Source organism: Penicillium macrosclerotiorum, assembly GCF_028827735.1.
Source record: "Penicillium macrosclerotiorum strain IBT 26536 chromosome Unknown utg000001l_segment0_segment0, whole genome shotgun sequence".
NCBI lineage: Eukaryota > Fungi > Ascomycota > Eurotiomycetes > Eurotiales > Aspergillaceae > Penicillium > Penicillium macrosclerotiorum.
In genome coordinates this window covers 1467961-1483454 of record NW_026643081.1, presented here as the reverse complement: position 1 = coordinate 1483454, position 15494 = coordinate 1467961, and the positions used below count along the sequence as shown (strand labels likewise).

The following is a 15494-nucleotide window of genomic DNA, read 5'->3' as shown; positions in this document are numbered from 1 at the left end:
GCGCCTTATCCGGTTGCTGTGGGCATTCTGTTGTATTTTGCGGGCTCAAAGTGGCGTCGAAGGTGACGGTTACGTGATTTCCTCGAAGTGGGAATATCCGTTCCTGGCAGCGCAACGACTCCTCTTGCGGTCGCACATCTTTCCTCGGCTCTTCGACTGTTTTTCATTTTGCCCAGTTCCCGAAGACTTTGAGACTTTATACCTGGCTGCGACGAAAGAAGTGGTTCTGGTCCCTTGTCCATCTCCGCCTTTGCTCTCTCCCTGTTCTCCTCGGTTAATCCCGACTTGAGCACTGCGCACCATGGCTTCTCAACCCCAAGGAGGCGACTTTTGCCTCGAATGTCGCTGGGAAGGGTTCCATATTGACGGGAAAGACCAGGATGATTCCTCAGGCACTCAACCCCAGCCTGAGTGGAATTGTACTGATGCTGAACACCACACATCGCTGGCCCGGTGTGAAGTCGATGAGGCTTGTTGTGATGTGGATGATTGCGCAGATGACTGTCAATTAGACTGTGGGTCAATTTGCGACGGCTTCGTGGACTGCGATGCCTCGACTGTTTGCTCTGTTGCTCATTGTGATGAGACGCATTGCGAAAGCACGGACCCTGTCTGTTTTGATGAACACTGCTGCGATGGCACTAATGACGAAAATTGCGGCTTTGACTCCTTTTTTGGCCTCGATACCCCGTTGTCGCTAGATGCCTCTGCCATTCTCCCACCTTCAACGATGGGCCAACATCCTGTCGATGAAACCGGAAAGCTCCCGGACCATACTGCCTTTGGAACTATTGACCCATGCTACCAGTATGACTTCCTTTCTTCATATCAGACACATGCCACCCACTGCGACCAGAATGTTCCCAACCATTTTGGGTGCCAGGACTTTCGGAAGGACTGGGAAGGCATGTTCACCAACCAGCCATATCCTGGCCAGGTCGACGTGAATCCAGCGGAAGTCTTCCACATGCTTGGGATGTGCTCGGACTACGCTGTTTGCCATGACCAGCACGCCAATAACAGTCACCTCCATCAGCAGTCACACGAGCACCATCATCTTCAACCCGGACTGACCGCTCTCGAGAAACCGAAAGACGTTGTCGACTCATCCTTGGCTGCTTTGGATTGTGTTCACCCAGAGCACCATCATCTCCACGGCCACTTCAAGAACCCTAATGACCTTAACCTCAACATTACTCACGGACCTCACCGTAATCATCACCGATGCCGAACTCATCACCACCACCCTCACCCATACTCCCCTTATTCGCGGAAATCTAGATCCAGCATCAGCTCGCATCTTCTCTCCAGTCCCGGAGAGACTCCACCGCCCCTGGATGGGGGTGTGTCATCTGTCTTGACGACGCCAGACTTCTCCGCGGAGGACAGTGACTTCCATATTTGCAAGTGGACAACAAGTGTCCATGGCGTGAAAACCCACTGTGGAGCTACCTTTGCAGACTCTGGTACTCTTCAGGAACACCTTGTGTCTTGTCACATGAACACAGTCGATGGTGTTAAAGGTACCGGATACTATTGCTGCTGGGCAGGCTGCCATCGCCCGGATGAACCATTCTCCCAGAAATCCAAGCTCCAGGGTCATTTCTTGACGCATAGCAATTGTTAGCCTCTCCATGTCTGTGTCTTGCTATACGTTTGTTTTTGCTGACACCGGAACCTTCTAGATAAAAATTTCAGGTGCTCTGTTTGTGGAAAGGCATTCGCTCGACAGGCCACCTTGGACCGCCATGAGCGCAGTCATCGAGGGGATAAGCCCTACAAATGCACACAATGCGGAAAGACATTCACCGATAGTAGCGAGCTGAGTATGTTTCTTCGTGCTTGATTGTCTCATGCCGACCGCTAATATCTGCAGAAACACATTCGCGAACTCATACTGGAGAGAAACCCTTCAAATGTACATATCCAGGATGTAAATTCGAAACTGGCGATGTAAGTTCTCCTCACTTATCATTCCTTTGATTATTTTCTCTGACACTGTCGATTTAGTCATCGAATATGTCCAGCCATCGATTGAGTATGTCTCTGCCTTGCCACCCTAGCCCTTCTTCCCCACATGCAACCCAGAAAAGCTAATATGATCCAGCACACGGCGAACGAAAACATAAATGCTCGTTTCCTGGCTGCACGAAAAGCTTCACAAGACCTGGTAGGCATAGCATCTTTTCTGGCCCCGAAAGTTCAGCTCTGACGGGTTGGTTTTTTTCCAAATTTAGACCAACTGAAACGCCACCAACGGACAACGCACAAGGCAGAATCCTCCTCCACGCTCCCATCTCCTAGCCCAGACAACTTCACCCTCACCTCATTCGCTGCCGTTTAATAAATCACCTAAACTTCCCAACTCTGTATGATTGTTACGTTCTTACGACCCACCGATAACACAGCGCTACAGTTGATCAGGCGTATCACGGCTTCTTCCAACAGCTGTAAAGACTGGGATAGGCAGATCGTTTTCTCTAATTGCTGGCATTTTTGATAACGATCCAATTTTTTGATGTTCATATTGTCTGGACTCCGATTTCTCCGGACATATTACGGATCTAATATTCTTGCAAATTTTTATTTATACCAGCCCAATACACATAGCTTTTCTCATACAGCTATATCACTCTCCGTTTCTACAAATTTAAATGTATTTGAGAATCATTAATTGTAGGACAGCCGGTGCTTGTTGTTGATGTAGTCTCGCTTTTCCCATCAAACAGTATTAAACTGGAAACTATCGTATGTCACATGTAATGCACATTCCCACTCCCCTCCAGAATACAGCAATGATCTCAGTATACAAAGCCCACTCGTAGACCACCAATTTGAGAGGCAAAAATAATACAGAAGTCCCGGGTACGAATAGACTGTGTACCGGCTCAGTCAGCCTTAGCCCTCTCCTCCAAAACCTCAACTGCATTCTTAATCTCCCGAATCCGCTGCCCAATGCGCTTCCGCACCTGATCCCGCACTTCACTTGCGATATCCGCTGGATTGTAGTTTGTCTCCACGATAGCACTCTCCCCGGATACCTTCCCAGTACTGGCTCCCGCATGCGATCCAGTGTCTGCGTCCTCGCCAGGCCGGGCTGTGTAAAGGTGGTATACAGCGCAGAGCTGGTTCAACGCGTCACGTGCAGACTCGCGGTCCGAAGCTGCATAGATAGTTGAGCCGTCGGTGCTGTCGATTGCAATTTCGAACTCGTCTTTCGCGGCTTCGTACAAGTCTTGAAGCTCTTCGATAAGCTGGTCTGCGTTTGGGTTGGCACTGGTCGAGTACGGGAGTGAGGTGGAAGGATATCGATGACTGAGGACCTGGAGTCTCAATTTCTTTGTTGTCAAAGGAGATTGAGGGAGCTTGCACGCTCTGTGGTGGAAAGCGTTCTTTAAAGAGAGAGTATAGAGAGCTCGGGGTTGTCTGATGCGGGCCAAACGGACAGGCTTCAGGCTGGAGACCCGAAGAGAAGGGAGTCCAACTCGAGTTTGTAGAATTGCCATTTTTCTTAAGGGATTCGATTACTTGATATGAGACTGGCAGATTGCGCAACAAATAAGTCAGAGGATGGCCCCAAGGTGTCTACGGGATGAAAGTTGAAGAGCACCTTGGTGGTCCGGTCTCGGGGGATGGCTGATGACGTCTCATCACGTGCTGATAAGAAGTGTGAAGATGCCGGCGCGCTGAGTATAGTTATGACCGGGCTCTTCTTGAGCACTTTACTTCATTTAGATGCACAATAGGAGCTGTGGATTGAATTTGCAATTAGCTCTTTAGATTACGTTGCTGCTATCTACTGTGGGTTTTATGATCGTCTATATTTGGGCTCATACGGCAGTCATGTACAATATTAGGGTCCCCCTTAGCCGGGGATTTAGCAGGTGAGGGATTTCTGAACTGTACTCGTATTGACACATGGACGCTAATGGGGCCAATCTTTATAACTGCCCAAATCATGATGGATATGCATGCATCCAGCATATCTCGGTTCCATCGTGATCTCTTTCGTAACACCTGATAGTATAGGCATCATTCCGTGGATATGGCACCAGAAGAACTCGCGCTTCTCTGACATACTCATTTCTCCCATAATAAAATCCATGTCAGATGAAGTCCTGGGTGAAGTTATGAACCTGATCTTCTTGATGGCATTGGAGTCATGAGATAGAAGTTTCCGAAATGTGTCGTTCATCTCAGAATTGCGATATATGTTATCTTGTCTTGGGATTGGATATCCATTGTAATCGAATGCCCCCACAACTGTCTTTTTTTTCATATCTATCAGAGGGGTCATGAAGTACATATTCGTTGGAGGAGCATATTCTTTATTCATGTTCAAATCCGCTGCACAATAGGTGACTAAGCCTGGTCTCTTCATAGTCCATTCGACTGCCTGCTTTAACATCTCCGGCTTTTTCTGGAGTTCCGTCTGTCCATGCGATATGTATGACTCCAGGGATTCATACTTTTTTCAAGAGCAGATCTCCACAAAGGTTGAAACACTACCATCTTTATATTTTCTTGAAAAATTCTGCCCGTTCAGGAGCGTAATCGTGATAATATTTTGCTAATCGTGGGTGTGTGTATGTGTAAACTGAGAATTTCAGAAGTTGGCAAGGAGGTGTTACGTAGATATATCCGCAGACTGTCTTATTAAATACCCGTGTTCACCCAACATCTATTTTTAGAGGATATAGGTGTCTTAATTAAGCCTACACTCCTAGTTTTGGTCGCAACCAATTAATTAACGTTTCGCTGTGGGGCTGTGTTATAACCCGATGGATCACGTTCCTTTTTTGTAAACCAGCGTAGTCGGAAAATGGCTGACGATAGGTAATCTTTGATTGGAGAATATCTTTCCTAGTACACAGTCTTTACAGGATATAGCTTCGCATCTCCGATAGGGAGAGAATCAACTTCTACACATCTTCGTTGAAACAGCTTCTCTTTCCTTTGGGAAGCTCTCCTCAATCGTTATTTGCGGTGGTAAGATCAATACCCGCTGTTACAGGGTCTCCCAACTCTCGAACAAGGGAAATATCCCATGGTCACTCTTGAATCTTAGTGGCGGAGCGATCACTTCATCGGCGATTGACCCTTAGTTAATAGAGGTTTCACTTGATTAACCTGACAATGTGAGCCTCCATAGTCTGATTATAATTCTACCCTGACCTCACCAATACCTATCTCCTACCCCTGGCTCAAGCGAAGTTCCTGGCCCACGTAAACTCCTGCCACCACAACCTTCATACTCCACCTTCTCAAAAGGGAGATCCAGACGGTATTATGTGAAATAAATCACACTATAGTTCGTTAACTACACACCGTTAACGTAATTCACTAGCGAGTCGGACACCCCATCACCTACTACTTTTTGAAAGCATAATGTTTCCATAATAACACCATATATTTGATTCGATCTATCTAGCATTACATTGATTGATCTTATGCCCTATATTACCATACCCAGAACACCGAAAATCACGCCTAGTAGTAGGCTCAGCGCTCTTAATAGGCTGGTAGGCAGGCTCTGTAGCACCATTTTGAATAGCTTCAATATTTACTGGCAATGTTGAAATCAGGGATCTAGATTCACCGACCGTCAAACCTTGCCGTCTAGAATTCTGGCCATTTGAACGTGTGCGGTTTTGACGCTTCTTCTCGTTGAATCTGTGCAGTTGCTGAATGTCTTCTGCTTGCAAAATAGTGCTATGAAACGCTAATTCAGACTCTTCACTCTATCCACAATGCCTTTTTCTACGAAGCATGGGCTTGCTGGTTGTTTCGACTAGTATACTTGGATTTTTCTCAAACTGAAGGCCCTAGTAAGTCATACATACATCATTTGGAAAGAGCTTAGTATTCCAATCATACATAGGGTCTGATCTATCACGTTCAAGTAGACTCCAAAGCTTTAACTACTTCCTCGGATTTCAAATCGGGGTATCTCGAGGCATGCTTGTAGGCGTCATTCTCCTCTCCCTTATAAACACAATGGCGTTTGACCCTGTTGTCCACCTGCAGAGTAAATAAGTCAGTCCTCGAGTACTGTCCAACAGGGTCAACAATGTTCTTGGCGTAGTAGATTTCGTTAAAGTCCAGGTCAGCATAGAGTAAACCCTCGAAGGTAGGATCTACAGGCTCTGTCAGAGATCGACCGTCGGGGGCGATAATCTGGGAGAAACCACCCCCGAGAGTGGAGACATGAGGCGTTGTATCTTGCGACTGATCCGGCATAATCAGACCGTTGGCCTTCAAACCACTCTCTCCCTGAGTGTGGGACGCTAAGAGAACAAAAGCGCCGCCCTCAATGGCGTAGACGTGCGTAGCCATACGGCATGCATCTACGGTGTTGAAAAAGGGCCCTTTGCCGACTGGAGGGAATAGCATCGGCCACGATGCCACGTGGATCTGCTCACCCTGAAAGTAGGAGTGATATTTGAGCAAAGGCTGCAGGTGCTCGAAGCATTGCAATCCACCAATACGCCCAATGGGCGTCTGAACAACGTTTGTGGTACAGTCTCCCGACTATCAAGCTAGGCGCATTAGCATCGCTGTTCTAGTGGAGATTCAAAGACTATAACCGACCGCATCGCCAAATACAACTCTTTCCAAGCTGGTTGGCTTGAACTTTCTCCGGTGAAGTAGAATGTTGCCATCAGGACCAATGAATACTTGCGCCATGAACAGACTCCCCTTATCGCGCTCCGCAATGCCCAGGATCACCATAATGTTTCCAGCGCGGGCAGCAGATCGGATGCGGTTCATCTGCTCAGATGTGACATCTACCGCATGGCGATAGTATTTCAAGCAGTAGTCGTACATGTCGTTCGCTTTGTGACCAAAGATGAAGGTCGGGTAACCGGGGATCCATAGTTCGGGAAAGCCGATAACCTGGGCGCCATTCGACGCAGCTTCAGCAATAAGCGCACACGTTTTGTCGGTCGCAGCGTCGAGGTCGAACCTAGAAAGATAGGTCGTATTAGTCGGCCTCATTTGTGCAAGTGGCCAGGTTCAGTGGCTCCTACCAACATGGCTCGGCCTGGACCACAGCAGCTTTGACTGGCTGAGCGGGATCACCATGCACGGGAATCTGGGCCATTGTGGAATGCTAGATGTTCGAACTGAGAATAATGACAAGTGCAAGTTTTAAACAACGCAATATTCTTCAATTTGTACATTTGGCCCTTGTTGTGGTGGCGGCACCGTTTACTTCATCAAAATTCACGGTGTGAAGGGACCGGATTGTCTCCGCTGATTTCTCGTGATATCCACCGGCGTTCAATCCCCGGAGTGAGCACTTATGCCAAGCACACAGATTTTTGATTATAGACGACGATTGAACGCCGGTATCTGGCTTGCCTGGCCACTCACGAAGCTGAGAATGGGCCGGCTTTCAACCTCCGGTCGATATCTCGGGATGCGATAAGCCATCCATCGGTATCGGGTTGATACATGCGTAACAGTCATGACAGCAAGCTTGAGACGATGCGCAGTGGTTGCCATCTGCGAGATATGAGTATCCAGCAAAGATAGAAGGCAAGGCAGCGCATGTCTCATAAGCAAGCTTCCCCCTCTCCGTCCGTGGATTGAATGGGAAACGCAAGCTCGATACTGTTCACAACCGCGCCAATGAGTGTCCCTCCTACAGAACCTAGAAAGCCCGAAAACCTCGTGGGAGTCATGGAGCAGGGGAAAGACTCGCCGGCCCCGTCGATCATCGGGTCGATTGATACGTTCCAGGCATCCCAAGTAGCACCTTGGGCCAAATACATGCCTGGGCCGTCTCCCCAGCACCTATATCAAGGCCTTCCTGTGACCTGGTATCGGGTCGCAGTGGTGTCACTGGGAGGCTTTGTCTTCTTCTTGTCTGGAACCAGTGCGCATTCCCCCTTCCGATCGTCGTAGCTTCACCAGGTTTCCATTTCTGACATCTGCTCCAGACGTTGCCATGATGGGCAGCGTTTCTTCCGTGCCGGGTTTTCTGGAGGAGGTGGGTCTTACGGGGAGTGATCACCATACCCAAGTCTTGATCGGAGTGGTCAATAGCATCTACTGGATTGGAGTTGTTGCAGGTGCTTTGTTCTCTGGCTGGCTTTCTGACAAGATTGGTCGACGCCGGGCGATTGTCACCGCTGGAATCTACGGTCTCGTCATCATTCCCATTCTGGTGGCGCTGCAGAACTTCTCCTGGGCCTTGGTTCTGCGACTTCTTAACGGAGTTTTCACTGGCGCTTTCGATTCTGTAGGGCTTAATCTCTCTGCCGAATCTGTCCATCATCGATACCGTGGCATTGTAATTGGAGCCCAACTAGTCTGCGCAGCGAGCGGAGCAGGTCTGATTTACTTCATTATCTATGGTTTATCCGGGCACGCAAATAGCGATGTCATCTGGCGATTCCCGCTAGCATTTCAGCTGGTCTGGGTGATCATCATCCTGAGCTTGATCTATTTCATCCCTGAATCCCCTCGGTGGCTGGCCCAGGTGGGTCTGGTGGATGAGGCACGGCAGGTATTGTTACTATATGAGAGCGCAGAGCAGCCTGAGGAAGCTGGTACCGTTGAGGAAATCGTCGAGGCCAATTTGAAGACGATCAGAGACACTATTCAAGGAGAGATTGAAAATGCTTCCTCCTCCACCTATTGGGATATGTTCACTAAGCAGGATGAACTCAAGACAGCCCGGCGGACTTGGTCTGCCCTATTTGTTCAGTTTGGAACCCAGGCAATGGCTGGTGTTGGTATAGTCACTGGTTATGGGATTCAAATCTTCGAAACAGGAGGCTGGTCTTCACAAACTGCAGCGCTCCTGACTGGCGTGAGCATCTTCACACAGGCCGTCTTTGGCATTCCTGGTGCCATTCTGGCTGATAAAATCGGCCGCCGCCGCGCTATGTACTATGGAGCGAGCATCGGATCGGGCCTCCTCATGCTCATTGGAATGTGTGGCTACTTCGTCTACCAAAACAAGGTGACCAATCCCGACCTTGCAAAATCATACGGCACTGTGACCGTAGCCTTGACGCTGATTTGGTGTGCTGTCTTTGGCATGACATGGTGTAAGTGATCCTGTGACTTTTTAGCTTTACGAACTGTTTGTCTTGTTATCGTGAGCTCACAATTATTAGTATGGTGTCCCTTCTTATACCCTTCGGAGATTTTCCCAGCTTCTTCCAGATCCCGGGGCAGTGCTGTGGGAATTGTTGGGCTGGCAACTGGCTCATTCTTCATAAACATGGTCAGCCCGTTTCTGTTCAAAGCCATCGGCTATAATGTGATGTTTCTTTTTGGGGGGCTTAGTCTTATCCTAGCCACAGTTTGTTTTCTTTGGATGCCTGAGACTGCTAAGAAATCGCTGGAAGACATAAATTTCTTGTTTGACTAAGTGATAATAACAGAGCTAACCATACTGAAGACTACATAAAACAATGAGATGGACAGAATTGACGATGCTTGGGTACACACGACAAGGCCTCTTCAAAATTTACATTGTAATAACCAACACAGGTATCAGCATGTATCAGTGTTAGATATCGACCAGAAGGCCGGAGAGTTCGCTGGAGATAGAGACCACTTCATCGCAAAACTCCGCAGGTCATCATATGCCACCTTAGCATAGCCGATATGAGGCATCATTTGGGCCAATGTACTTATAATGGATTTCAATGCGCGCAAGGAACGGCGATAAAAAGAGGCATCTGTACTCTGAAGAGCGATCATGTGAATAAGGCCAGCCGATAGCGTCGAATACACCACCATAGAGTCGGGTATCGAATGCCCAAATGTTTGGGTAAGGGTTTTGAGAATCGCAGTGATCTGAAAGGCGGCATCCCTACAATGTTGATTTGCCATGTTACGCTCGAAATCCCCTTTTCGCAGATCTGGGCGGTGCAGCAGAATCACCCCGTTGAGAAACGTCATGCTGTAGGGGTAGAAGTTAGTGTCACACTTGAGCGGGCTGGCTTTCGGATTGCGTACTGAAATGATAAGAGAATTGGATGAAAATTTGATTCTTTCTTCATGTCATGTATAGAGGATGGCAACGAATGGTACCAAGACATGAATCTATAATGACCCTCGGAGATAACCCGATTCTGCGGGACGGGGTTTGAGAATGAGTAGCTGTTATTCGCCCGAGGTCAGTCTCTTCGACGTCGCTTTTTTTAAACCATGATATGAAGCTCACATTTCTCGAAGCACTTCATCTTGCAAATGAAGAAACTCAATGTAGCAGGCATTGACGAGTTCTAAAGAGAGGCTGGTATTGGACATGCTTGGGGTGTTCAACAGAAGTGAATCGAATGGCCGGCAGCTCGGTATGTCAGTTGCGAACATATAACATGCGCGGCCTTCCAAAAGGGCCATTTGTCTACCAGATGCCGGTCATGGTTAGCACGAATTGGAAATCAAGAAGGAAGTCAAGTACTGGAAATCCCAACCTGTCCAATTGAAAACACGCCCAAAAGGTGGCAGCACGCTCCGCACTGGTGCCTTGTTTCAGGACGAGACCATGGGGGTCATGAACTATTGGATTGATGTGGAGACCAAGTCTTTTCACCATTGCGCAGGCGATCGCTTAATAGATTAGCGCTTCATTCTTCAACCTATCTTTGGCTTTAATCGTTGAGCTTACCGAGCATAACGGTCGATGTTCCAACTTCACCATTCAGCGTAAGGAGGTAGCTTCGTAGCAGGAAAGCTTGAGCGCTGATCAAAGAGATATGCTTGATTTCATGGCTCAGAGACTCTTGAAATTTCCTATTGAAGAATTCAATGCACGAGGTGCGGTGGCCATAATATGAATCATGTTCATCGAGGGACCATGCACCAATGGCGAGGACCTGATCTGAGAGAAATTTCAAGCTAGAGCTCATAGGGAAGGCATGAAAACGATCCGTGCTAGAATTGCTGAAAAGGGGGAAATGCGCATACACCTTTGCTTCAAATACTCGGGCCAAATGGCTTGCTGGCACTGGCGGGCAAGCAAAACTTTCAGAGCCTTGGCTGTAGGTAGATGGCGAAGACTTCATCTCAGATGAGGCATGACTGTCGGGCGTAAGACCGAGTAAGTGGAGATTACTCGTCGGTCCCAAATAGTAGGACTCGCCAGTATACTCATCCAAGTAAATTTTGGCCACGACCGAGGACAATGCTTCTATCGGGTCAGGCTGTGCGAGATTTGAAGATGAGCCCTGACTTTTCGCATCAGTTTGGGCGGCTTTATCTAGGGGATCAAAATAATCGTCGACATCCACATCGAGCCCCCACTCTTGTGCTGGCTGATGAAGTGAGGCCTCTGCACTTTCGCTGGCCATGCATTGTGGATCGACGAAAGCGAGAGACGCAACAGTCGCGTCCTGTGTGACAAATTGCCCTTGCTGCAAACGATCGACTGTCCTTTTGGACTCTTCGAGCTGGGACTGCAAGTAGGCAATATGGGTTTTCAACACGCCAATTTCGGACTTTGTGGGACGTGACTTTCGTCCATCGGTTGACGAATAGTCACAAGCAATTCCTAGGCGACGACAGTTCCCACACTACCCGCGTCACGGTGTCAATTCCGGATCGCCATGCTCGCATTTGCAGTTATCAAAGACATCTCACCTCAGGTCGGGTGCTATCACATTTGGTCTTGCGTGCTCTGCAGGATGTGCACGCCCTCGAGTTGGCAAACTCTGGCGTTCCAAGAGTCTTCGGCTGGGCTTTCATAGGAGGTCGAGAGAGCAATAGAAGCGAAAAGCAGGTCACTTGAGAACAACTTACTCAGGAAGACCCGTCCCGAAATGATATCACTCGTGCAAAGATTCCGGCAATTGGAGGAGGAATTAGAACGTCATCACCAGCTCTCAATTTGTACCGTGCATGAAGCCAGCGATTAAGCATCAGCCCATTGGACTTCTCATGTCTTATCTGATAACTCCTGTCTTATCTGATAAGGATCGAGTCATTTATCACGTAACTGCATTTCCGCGTGTGTCACGGGATCGAGCACCGAGTCATGTGAACGCTATGTTCAGTAAGGTGACTTGCATTTTTCTATTTCTTATGTGATCCGAGCCGTGAGGTGGACTTGGATGGCGTTGTTAATTCTCGACTCTCGAAAACCTCTGTTGCAAGAGTGCTTTATGTCTGTTTAATGGCATTCCAGTCACCTGTTCGTGGTCAGGAATGGAGAGACCGTGTACAACCAAAGATTCCTATTTGGGAGTCCAGTTTTCATCCCACACGATCGCAATTTCCGGAGGGATTGTTACAGCAGATTTCCTGCTCAGATGGCACAACCCCCGAAGTTCTTAACCCAGATTCTGCTTCATTTCATGAAATACTGTCGTCATCTTCGCAACCTTCTCCCTTGATGGGCCGTCATATGCTCTCACGATCCCAGACGATAATGAAATAGTCACCAACTCAACCATGGCTCCACCAATTGTTCCTAAATAGAGAAGCAAAGAAATGGCGCAGGGGTCTGGAAGATCAGGAAAGTAGAATCTGACGCTCATGTTCGAAGACCATGGACCCCCTCGGCATGCCTCCGCAAGTGCATCTCGTGTAGGACGGACAAATCGCAAAGATTACACTTCGGTCCGTTAAATATGATATCCTGAAATGCGTTCTTACTTTATTATAGTCGGAGTATATCTTAGGATATTGGAAGTATGCGAATATTTACTCTGTACTCAAGATATACTTCCCGCTAGCGGTAGGTCGCCTCTCCGACGACGTAGTCGGCGGCGTATCAGCTTTTATCTTTTGAGCTGGCGGAGAGGGAACGATATCCTTACTATCGGATAGTGTAGAGCGTTTGCGTCGTCCTCGAAGGGGCCTACCCTCCTTAAAGCCGTAATGGGTGAAAACGTACCCCACCTTGTGATATTATGTTCATTTTTAGATATTTATCCCTAATCCTAGCTCTCGAGCTGCCTCGATAAATCTAATATTGAAGAATTATTACGGCTTTAGAATGCCAGTTGTTGGCAGTCTTTATAGTTGGAAGCAATTTAGCTTGAGACTCTAACGTGAAAAATGCTCTATAGTCAATCGTTTTGATGGATTAAATTAAGCGGTAAAGGAGTTATTAACATTAAATTATTAAATCGCTATACTTTCGGCAGCGTAAACCGTAACGCTCGAGGTGTCAGACCCTCCACCTCACCAGCTCCATTCATATTGAATTCAAATTCTGGCATTCCAACATTTCCGTAAATAAAAGAATCCATAGTGAGCCATGTTTGGCAGGCCGAAAGAATAGCTCCTCTGCCTTTCTTGGCATTCAGGCCTTGGATTACAGCTGAGAACGAGGCCCGATTCGGGCCTTCTAAGCTGGTTGGTTGGAGCCTCATACTTAAGAGTGATGAATCGGTGAGCTGAAGGTTCTTCACAAAGACTTGAGACATGTCAACTGAATTGCTGATCCATTCAGTAATCTTCAGCCCAGGGCCATTATCTGCAACGATGCTAATTGATGAGTTGGAGACCCCGTCTTTAAGAGCGTATGTCCCGGCAAACCGCTGTCTGGCTTGGTTCTCCGCAATTTTCTCAAAAGTAGGAAGCATTTTATCCGCTATTTTCTCTGCAATTATCTGGGAGGTACTGCTGCTTGATGGGCCGGCTGTGAGAACAGTAAATCCAATATTGTGATCGGGAGATAGAGCAATCACGGCTGAGTATTCTCCAATATCTCCCGATTTTGTGTATAGATCCATAAGCCGAGGATCATCAAAGGAAACAATTTCCCAGGGGTGTCCGACCGAAAACTGCAGCGATGCTGTGTGAGTGGCTGGCTTCATCCAACGTCTTGTCATAGCAGGGTCTACCAAGGTGTGGGCCAGGATAGCGCGGCCAAGGGTAGCCAGATCCTTTGCAGAAGAGTATAAACCACCGGCACTTAAAAAAAATCTGTCAGTCACCCAGCTCATGCCATGCAAATATTGCTATTCTCTACTTACGGGCCGGCATCGCCGATTGATAAATTAAATCCGCTTGTTGCCAAGGTAGATGGGACAATGGCGACATGTGGATGTGGGATATCATAGCTGGATCTGGTCAAATTGAGGGGTTTGATAATTCTTTCCATAAGTAATTCATGATAAGGCTTTTGAGCGATGGTCTCGAGGGCGTATCCTAGAATCTGGTAACCAGCATTTGAGTAGATTGGCGTGGAAGAGGTCGGGGCCAGAGGGTGCAGATCCAGCAAGCCGTCAAAAAATTCTTCAATCTATGTTAGCTGACATGCATGTAGATGGAGGAAATCATTTGAGTGACGCTAACGTTTTCTGTTGCAAGGAGATGTGCTGCCACAGGCAGGGTGTTCCGTCTTGTTCAACATAGGGAGCCCTTCTGCAGTAAGAACTGGGTTGGCGTTGAAGGCTAGATCCATAAACGCATCTACCATGTGCAATTAGCAACAGCAGTTCCATATATGATAGATCAACACATACAATCTCTTGGAATACCGGCTTGATGACTCGCAAGTTCACCAATTGTCACTTCATCCCAATTCACCTTGTTGATTTGGATGTTCCGTTGTGTCTGATTCAACCGAGATCGTAACTCAGGTACATATTTTGAAATGGGTTCCTCAAAATATCTTGTGCCATTGAAAGTCATATATAGCAACATCGTCCATAATTTGGAGATGCTACCAATGCGAAACACGGTATCTTCATCAACTTCTTGAACTCCGATTGATCCATTTCGTATTGAAGAGTCAGTATGGGAGAGAGTATATGCCGAATACGCATCATTGCCGCTAAATATTTGTATCGCTATGGAGTCACCAGAGTACTCTCCAGAGTGAATACCTTCAGTGAAAGTTGCGGTAAGGTTCTCTGTTGCTGCCAGGAATGTTGGGTCCGTGCCGATCTCTGTGGGAGCAGGAAAGGCTGGCCCGAGAAGCGGACAATAATTCGCATTGGCTGCAAAGGAACCACCCAATAGTAACGGCAACGTGAATAAAGAATACATAGCAGAGATGCACTTTCCAGAGAGACAACCGGATAGGAAATAAATGTTCATGAAAGGCGAAGGACATTTCGCGTTCTTATAAGAGAACATTCCTAACCCTGCCACTCAAATAGCTGGCCTAGACATTGGATTTCGATCCTTGTAACGCAAAGAAATGGAAGAATTTAGAATAGACTTCATTAGATAGTTTTTAAGATGATCTGAAGCTTTTTTTCGGTCGCTTGTTACATGAAGCAATTAATAGAGGTTTTCTGGGCATTAAGGTGACAGAAATTTCGAATGCAATTTCAAGGTCATGAAATCAAAAAGCTCAACCCAGCTAATTGTACTATTATTTCTGAATCTATATCTCCATCCTCCGAGTGGCTATTCTCTAGATCTTCGTTAGGCTCAAAAACTAGTCTCATTTAGGCCTGGCATGAAGCCAATGGCCGCAAAGTCATTAACACAAGTCTTAGGTATATCTAAAGTGGAAAACCGTTTTTTTTCCCTCTGTCTTCTAATTTTTTTTCATTATTTAAAATCTC

At 47.3% G+C, this 15494-nt stretch overlaps 7 protein-coding genes across 7 annotated transcripts; 2 read left to right on the top strand and 5 right to left on the bottom strand.

The window, feature by feature from the left end:
* Positions 1–301: 301 nt before the first annotated feature.
* N7462_000501 (C2H2-type zinc finger protein) lies at positions 302–2344 on the top strand (the record flags this gene model as incomplete). Its single annotated transcript, XM_057072227.1, has 6 exons — positions 302–1622; positions 1686–1826; positions 1877–1953; positions 2011–2038; positions 2108–2170; positions 2238–2344. The coding sequence occupies 6 exons, from the start codon at positions 302–304 to the stop codon at positions 2342–2344; spliced, it is 1737 nt and encodes a 578-aa protein (XP_056938757.1).
* A 544-nt stretch (positions 2345–2888) lies between these two features.
* On the bottom strand, positions 2889–3506 carry N7462_000500 (uncharacterized protein; the record flags this gene model as incomplete). Its single annotated transcript, XM_057072226.1, has 1 exon — positions 2889–3506. One exon carries the CDS (start codon positions 3504–3506, stop codon positions 2889–2891), a length of 618 nt encoding a protein of 205 aa, XP_056938756.1.
* Positions 3507–5898: 2392 nt separating this feature from the next.
* Positions 5899–7105, bottom strand: N7462_000499 (carbon-nitrogen hydrolase family protein; the record flags this gene model as incomplete). The annotated part of the gene is made up of 3 exons (XM_057072225.1): positions 5899–6531; positions 6592–6967; positions 7032–7105. 3 exons carry the CDS (start codon positions 7103–7105, stop codon positions 5899–5901), a joined length of 1083 nt encoding a protein of 360 aa, XP_056938755.1.
* Positions 7106–7635: 530 nt separating this feature from the next.
* Positions 7636–9070, top strand: N7462_000498 (Low-affinity glucose transporter; the record flags this gene model as incomplete). The annotated part of the gene is made up of 2 exons (XM_057072224.1): positions 7636–7882; positions 7947–9070. The coding sequence occupies 2 exons, from the start codon at positions 7636–7638 to the stop codon at positions 9068–9070; spliced, it is 1371 nt and encodes a 456-aa protein (XP_056938754.1).
* Positions 9071–9513: 443 nt separating this feature from the next.
* On the bottom strand, positions 9514–10208 carry N7462_000497 (fungal specific transcription factor domain-containing protein; the record flags this gene model as incomplete). The annotated part of the gene is made up of 2 exons (XM_057072223.1): positions 9514–9980; positions 10190–10208. 2 exons carry the CDS (start codon positions 10206–10208, stop codon positions 9514–9516), a joined length of 486 nt encoding a protein of 161 aa, XP_056938753.1.
* A 411-nt stretch (positions 10209–10619) lies between these two features.
* On the bottom strand, positions 10620–11712 carry N7462_000496 (uncharacterized protein; the record flags this gene model as incomplete). Its single annotated transcript, XM_057072222.1, has 2 exons — positions 10620–11540; positions 11608–11712. 2 exons carry the CDS (start codon positions 11710–11712, stop codon positions 10620–10622), a joined length of 1026 nt encoding a protein of 341 aa, XP_056938752.1.
* Positions 11713–13100: 1388 nt separating this feature from the next.
* N7462_000495 (serine hydrolase domain-containing protein) lies at positions 13101–14967 on the bottom strand (the record flags this gene model as incomplete). Its single annotated transcript, XM_057072221.1, has 4 exons — positions 13101–13887; positions 13950–14211; positions 14272–14388; positions 14442–14967. The coding sequence occupies 4 exons, from the start codon at positions 14965–14967 to the stop codon at positions 13101–13103; spliced, it is 1692 nt and encodes a 563-aa protein (XP_056938751.1).
* Between the last annotated feature and the right edge of the window lie 527 nt (positions 14968–15494).